Source organism: Pygoscelis adeliae, unplaced genomic scaffold (genome assembly GCF_000699105.1).
Source record: "Pygoscelis adeliae isolate BGI_AS28 unplaced genomic scaffold, ASM69910v1 Scaffold56, whole genome shotgun sequence".
Taxonomy (NCBI): domain Eukaryota; kingdom Metazoa; phylum Chordata; class Aves; order Sphenisciformes; family Spheniscidae; genus Pygoscelis; species Pygoscelis adeliae.
Window position 1 is genome coordinate 491,494 of NW_008824944.1, and position 6,995 is coordinate 498,488.

The 6,995-nt window shown below is 40.6% G+C and overlaps 1 protein-coding gene across 1 annotated transcript in view; it reads left to right on the forward strand.

Annotated features, from left to right (window-relative positions):
- Nucleotides 1-6,995, forward strand: part of ABCC4 (ATP-binding cassette, sub-family C (CFTR/MRP), member 4) — a 142,558-nt gene that overhangs the window by 111,110 nt on the left and 24,453 nt on the right. The window contains 2 exon segments of the mRNA XM_009325566.1: nt 1-34; nt 6,390-6,495. The exon segment at nt 1-34 is cut by the window's left edge and continues 36 nt beyond it. Of these exon segments, the coding sequence (XP_009323841.1) occupies nt 1-34; nt 6,390-6,495 (140 nt within the window).

Consider the following 6,995-nt stretch of genomic DNA (forward strand, 5'->3'; position numbering starts at 1 on the left):
TCATCGATGAAGCAACAGCAAATGTGGACCCAAGGTAAAAAAAAATTCTTTCATGTTAAGATGAGCTATTTTTTCTGCTAATATGATCATCTGTACTGTAGAGATGAACTTAAGTGCTTTGTATTTCTTGCAGTTTGTATTGCTATTTTATGTTTTTAATGATAGCATCATAATTTTCTATTCAAAATGGGGCGGTTGAGTTTTGACTACAGAGCAGCTGATATAAACTAAGCGCTCAAAATATCCCTAATTTCAGTGCATTCCATAGAGTAGGGAAATTAATATTCAAAGTTTATTTGTCCTGCAGTCATAGACAAGAAGACAAGAACCTCCTTGGAAACGCACATCAGTAACATCAGAATAGCCATGAAACAAGTTGAGTTCTGTTGATTTCTGGAAGAAATGTCTCTTGGAAATAAATAAATAAAAATTAATTCATTAACTAATCTCCCCCCAGAAAAACCCCAAGACTAGAAAGGTGAAAAATGGCTATAAACAAAACTGGATACTTCTGGCTATGAGATGCTATCCCTTCAGATGGCTCAGATGGCGGTGTAATAAGTTACAGATAAAATAGGGGTGGGGGGAAGAAGGTAAGCTGTCCTAAACACGACAAGAATTGCAAAACAGATTTGGAGATGTTTAAAGCTATAGGAGGGACTCATTTATCATTCATTATTTTGTCTTGTATAACTCAGGCTGGCAGAACTTTCCTGAATTCGTTCCTGTTTCTTCTAGAAGTACACTCTAGTTCAACATCCAACCTCAATAGAAAAAAAAGTTCAATGACAACCCTTGTTAAATTATTCCAATAGCTAAGTACCCCCACTGTTAATTTTTGAAACATTTGAAACGCTGGTGGAAATATTTTGGAAACAATACTGCAAATGTACTGCATCAATTAGTCTGAGCTGAATATATAGTTCCAACAAACTATGGCTTGAGGGAGAACTCAAAGTCCAAAGAGGACAATAACACAGCAAGTCCCTCAAACAGATGCATTAAGGATTTTGTATGTCATCTGGGCGTGACTCATTTTTGTAACATCTTCTTGGGGGAGAAGTGGTACCACTAGGGTAGCTTTGCAGTTCAGCTGACAATGTATTTCTAAAACCTTTAGAGAAGTGCATTCCCTTCCCAGAGGTTTTCTTTTTTCTTTTTTTTTTTTTTTCCTTTTTTGACTATTAGTTTATTTTTGGCTGAGCTCTGATAGATTAACTGTGATTAATCATAGCTGTGGAAATTTAATACCATCTTACTCATCCTCCCTATTTTGGCATCTCACATGTGTGTGTTCTCAACTTACACTATCCATTTAATTGATCTTGATTAATGCGTGCTGCAATATATATTATAATAAGGTAAATGTTTGTTTGTATCAACTCTAGGCATAACAATACAAATAATAACTTGGAACTTCTTCTTTGAATTCAGTTTGCATTGCAGTCATTATTACCTTTTCCTTAATGTGTTGCTACAGCTAGAGCAGAGTATTTTTCAGCTGTGCAATCTGATAGGACGCTCATCAGGAAATGCTGATGTGGGTTTCTTAACTGAGTAGTTAGGGAGGCATTTTTGGCGTGTAAGGAAAACCTCCTCTTCTTCTGATGCACAACCCCCGTACCTGGCATCCTCATCTCTAGCCTGGCGGCAAGCACACATCATATCAAGCACCTGGGACAGGAAACCATGGGGAGCTGCCGCCAGCTCTGGACATATTATTTCTTTTTATGATTTTCTGGCCTTTGATCTCCTTGCCTCAACCACTGCTGCAACCATGTCCCTTCTCCAGTTCAACCTGGAAGCAAATGTGAGGAGGCAGGGTTTAGGGGTGGGAGGAGGAGAAGGAAGGGTGAGGTGGCATGAGGCAGTGGATACAACAGCGGGGTGAGAGGTGTGCAGTGTACCTTCCCCAGGGCTGGGGGACTCCCTACCATGTTTCTCCAGCTCAGCTAGGCCATTCTTATCTGCTGCTGAGTGAAGCTGAGCAAAGGAGTGAAGGGAAAGATTTTGGAGGGCACCTTTCTCCCTCCTTCCTACATCTTCCACCTCCCATATGTAGAAATAATAATTATTTCCCTCATAGCTACCAGCTGCTCTGCATGCTGCAGGGGTGTCAGTGCTGTCGTGAGGGGAGGGGAGGAGCTTGCCATAAAGAAGGTTGCCCTAAGTCAGACTGCTTGCATGTTTTACTTGATGACTGACAGATGTTTGGTTTGATCTTATCTTCTTGGTCCTGAAGTTGGCATTCTTACCCCGAAGAATGGAATCATTTTGTAGCAGTTGAACCGTTCTGGAAAGTTGTATGAAATCTGGAGCAGAAGAGCTGAAAACCTTTCTGTAGTTGCTTTGGTGATACATTGAAACAAAATCCTTAGTAACTGAGACTTTTCTAAAAATATTGCGTTAAGTTGAACTTACTAAGCTCTGTGCACTGACTACAGTATTATGCGTTAACTTGTATTTTTACTGATTACAGAGGAGAGAACTTTTAGGGACCAGTCAACTGCCACATTTTTACATTGGTTGTTCATTGACTCTGGTAAAAACAGCCATTGCTCATAGTTCAGTTCATTAGCCAGCTTAACCTTGTAAGGTTTAACCTTTCATTACATCTAACTGCTATCTGTAACTGTTTCTCTTCTGGAGAAATTATCCAAAGCCACTCGGGAATTGTGTAGTGTGAGATACGCTTCCAGGACAATCCCAGGAGGACATTAGACTGAAGATAATGACTTATCCAGTGTTCCTTTTGGCAGCTTTGTTGCTTCTCATTCAGATTGTATTTATTCTTGCTCTTCAGATAGTTTTGTTTTGTTTTGTTTTTTACACAGTCAACTAATTCAGGTTACACCAGATCTTGAGTTGCTGTGAAACTTGGTGTTAGATCCTCAACCCGTGGTGCCAGTGGGACAGCTATACCACCATTTTGTGCTTTCTTATTGTGCTGTTCCTTGTGATGGGGAATATTGTGGTTCCCATTTTCATATAATCAGATTAGGGTTGAGCTTTTGTCATCCAGAAGCCCTAGTTTGGTATTCAGGTTGCATCTTTGGTTTCTAATGTGCCTGAAAGATGATGGGGTTTGATCCACTTAGGTGGGTGATGGAATCAGTTGGCACTTGCCTGGTAACTTTCTCAGTGTGGATAGATGCCACAAAAGGTCCATTTATGCCCTGAAAAAAGGACAGAAATGGTGCTTCCTTTGGCACTTTTCTAGAGGGTAGACGGCTCTAACTGGCATGTGATATAGTCTCTGCACTCTGTCAGCACATAATTCTGTACACAGATCTTTTCTTAGTCTTTTATATTTTCTTGCCTTTCCTACCTTCTTCCCAAGATTCTTCTGGAGGTTACTGATGGTGCTTCTGCCTGCCACCCCAAAAACTATACTCCAAGATCTACCATGAACCTGAGAGAGAATCTGGTCAAGTCCCTATCAGAAGACATGGCTGCATGAGATGTCTTACTGTGATATTTGAAGATGGACCTATTAGGTCTGTTTCTGATTACTTGGTAGTCTCATTTTAGAACATTTGTCACACCCACAGTATGGCCAGCAGTTTCTCATTAGGAATAAGCTTATATTCAAGAAATACCTGTTTAAGATAATAGTTTGGTAGTGTCTGTCTAAGAATGAGAAATGGTTTCTGTTGTAAATGTAGGAAGAGGTGGTGCTATAAGGACTGCACGTAATGAAGGAAGATACAATAAATGAATGCAGAGGACAGGGATGTCCAAGGATGAGGCGTTCTTCTCGGGTAACAGTAGGAATAACCTGAGAGTTACAAATCATTTTGCGCCCTTTAAAACGTTGTTTTCAAAATTCCTGAGCAAGCTACGATTCTCTGTGCTTCTTAGTAGTTCTGCAGGAAACCTCACCTTGAGCTTGACTATAAGGAAAGAAAAAGGCTTTCTTTACATTATTCTAGGGAGTACTGAACCTTTTGTTTCTGCTTCTCTATCTCTAACGATTGCAGAGGACACATCCCGTTGTCGATCTAAGCCTCTTCCATACTGACTGTTTTCATGTATGGCCCTGATTTTTTTTTCTTTTGAAAGTAAGAGTAGTCAGGTCATTGAGGCATTGCTGAGAAGATAGCAAAAAAAGATACATGCATTAACGCTGGGGTGAAAACGCTGGCATTGCTGTGATGTGGGGCATTAGTGAACAACTTCCTTTTCTTAAGGAGATTGTTAACGCACAGGGCTAAAGAGCCTGGCTCTGTCCTGACTTCTGCTCCCGCCTCCTTCCCTGATTGTGTACTGGCCTTGGTTCAAAAGGAGGAGTTGAGGAACACCTGCTTCCCACCATGTTTTTTAGCTTCTTTTAGGAAGTGGGAGCAGAAGGACCAAGCCTTCTCAGATTGCGGCCCAGAACCCGGTTCTCTTAAGCTCACGACAGAGCTTAGATGTTTCTGTCCCCAGATGAAGATGACAGTCAGCATGCATGGGGAAACTCTTAGTTAACTATTTATGTCTTCCTTCTTTCTGATGATTTGTCCTGTCGTCAGCAGGGATCTGTCTATTCCTTTGTCGTGCTGATTGCTTAAACTTAGTTTGTAACAAGTTATGTTCAGTCCTTCAGAGCATAAGCTTGTGCTTTCTACTGTGGAAACTTAATGGTTACTCCATTGCTCTAAGTCATTCTGTTCTTCCAAAGTTGTCTTTGTCCACTTTTTATTGGTAGTGCCTCCTGACATGGCGGCATCAGAACAATTCTTTTTGCTTAATTTATGAAGTGATACCAAATATTTATCATGTCAGACAGGTTCAATGTAGAGTACTACTTCTGTCTAAGAAATAATAATTTGTTGGAGGAAGACGTGTTGCATGAATCTTTGTTGTATTTTATTTGATTTTCCAGTTACTTTTTACAATTTGAAGAATTAAGGCTTTGCAAGCAACTGGTTGAAGCTAACATGGCTGCCTAAATATACCAGTTTATCCACATATCTCCTTTGTCTTGTTTTAAACCTATCTACAACATTTATTATTCTCCAGTCATTATATATAAAAGTACAATTTCATGTTTTACTAGAAATCCTGGAAATGAGACCAATGCCTTCCAAGTGCCTGACTTCTAGGCTGGAGCTTCCTTGGTCCAACTAACCCCAGTATATTTTGAGTTCTTTGTGTCTTCCTTCTATCTTGGATGAGAATTTTAGTTTCTATACCTTTTTCTCCAATGTTGCCACTCATCTTTTTTTTTTTTTTTTTTGAAGGCTGATGGGCAGTATGTGAGTATTCACGTGGCCTGGCTTTGTGCCCAGCTTGGGAGCCAAGGCTTCCTGTGCATTGTGGGTTGTCAGGTGCCTCTAGAGGGCTTTCATCACCTGATGGCTGCCTAATTCAGGTGCTCTGATTCACCTTCCAGCCATGCCTTTCCCCTTTCATTGACTAAAGAGAGGACTATATAGATTTCCACATTTAAGCCTGACTAGTATGCTCTAAGTTAGGTGGTGTCAATGCTTCTCTTGTACAGTTAGTTACTTGAATAATCTCTATGAGTATTGCACCTCTTTTGCCTTAATGCTTGTTTATACAGCTAAAGAACATTTTAAAGTCTTAAGTATCTTTTGGTATAATTTTATTCCCTTTTCACGGTTCTCAGCTTTATTTGTGACAGTTATCACTTTAACCCTGTATTTCAGTGTCTGTGCGCTAGCTTAGTTTTCATTCTTTACAAGTCTTGTGTTTCCCCCTGATACCCTTTTCTGAGGTGGTTAATTCATCTAGTAGGTTGAGGCTCTTAACTTGAAAGCTTTTATCCCTTTCCTTGGGTTGTGCGTTCTAGTTAACACTTTTGATTTATGGAATATGCCAAGTTTTCTTTTTTCTGTATTCAAGTTCTTGAGCTACTCCAGTCCTAGTTTAGTTTACCAACCACCTCCTTTATTTAATCCCCTTTTGCAGTTGAAATCGAGAACCTTAGTTACAGGCTGTCTTGTGTTTATTCTTCAGTTGATTTGCAATGAAGGATGTTTACTTTCACTAACTTTTCTTCGCTCCTTGCACAAACTAAAGCTTGAAAGAAAATAACAATGACTTCTTTTTGGTGTAGAAATCTGTAGGAATATCTGACTCGACAGAATTTTCCTCTTTCTGTAATCAAAGCCTGGGAAATTAGTCCCCTGAAATGAAACCTATTGCTCTACTTGCAGGAAGAAACTCTTTCCTCCTCATGTATTAGAGGGTAAATTTTGGAGTACGTTTCATGATATGCCTCCAGGTTGTCTAATATAATGAGAGGAAGAAGCACTGTAATGACTTCATAAGCATATTTCCTGCTATACAGTCATGTTTGATGAAGTCATAAAACCTGCCTGCCATTCAGTTATCCATGCAAGCATCTTATTTTTGTCTGCATTGCTCTTGCTGTGTTTCAGAACAGATGAGTTCATTCAAAAGACAATCCGTGAAAAGTTTGCTCACTGCACAGTGCTGACCATTGCACACCGCTTGAACACCATTATTGACAGTGACAGGATTATGGTAAGACAATTAACTGCTTAAAATTCTTCTTTTTTTTTTTTTTCCCCCAAAGAATAATAATATTGACACAGGAGTATCAAGAAGGACTACAGAGCCCTGGGAGCAGTGGTAAGGGACTCTGGAGCATGGGTAGTTTTTTCATCAGTCCTCCCAGTCAAAGGGAAGGGGTTTGAAAGGGCCGGTTGAATCTGGCGAATCAACAAATGGTTACGGGACTGGTGCCACAGCCAGGGATTCGGCTGCTTAGACTGTGGGACTTGCTTTGAGAAACCTGGTCTACCGGGGGCTGATGGGGTCCATCTGTCAGAGGAGGGGAAGAGTATCTTTGGTCATAGGCTTGCCAAGCTGGTGAAGAGGGCTTTAAACTAGAGGTGCTGGGGAAGGGGAACCTCAATCCATCCCACTCCTACCAGTTTGATGCCAGGGCCAGCAATAGATGCCCAGAGCCTGGAGAAGGAACACAGGTCAGCAGGAGAGCGCCTGAAGAGCAGCACAAAGGA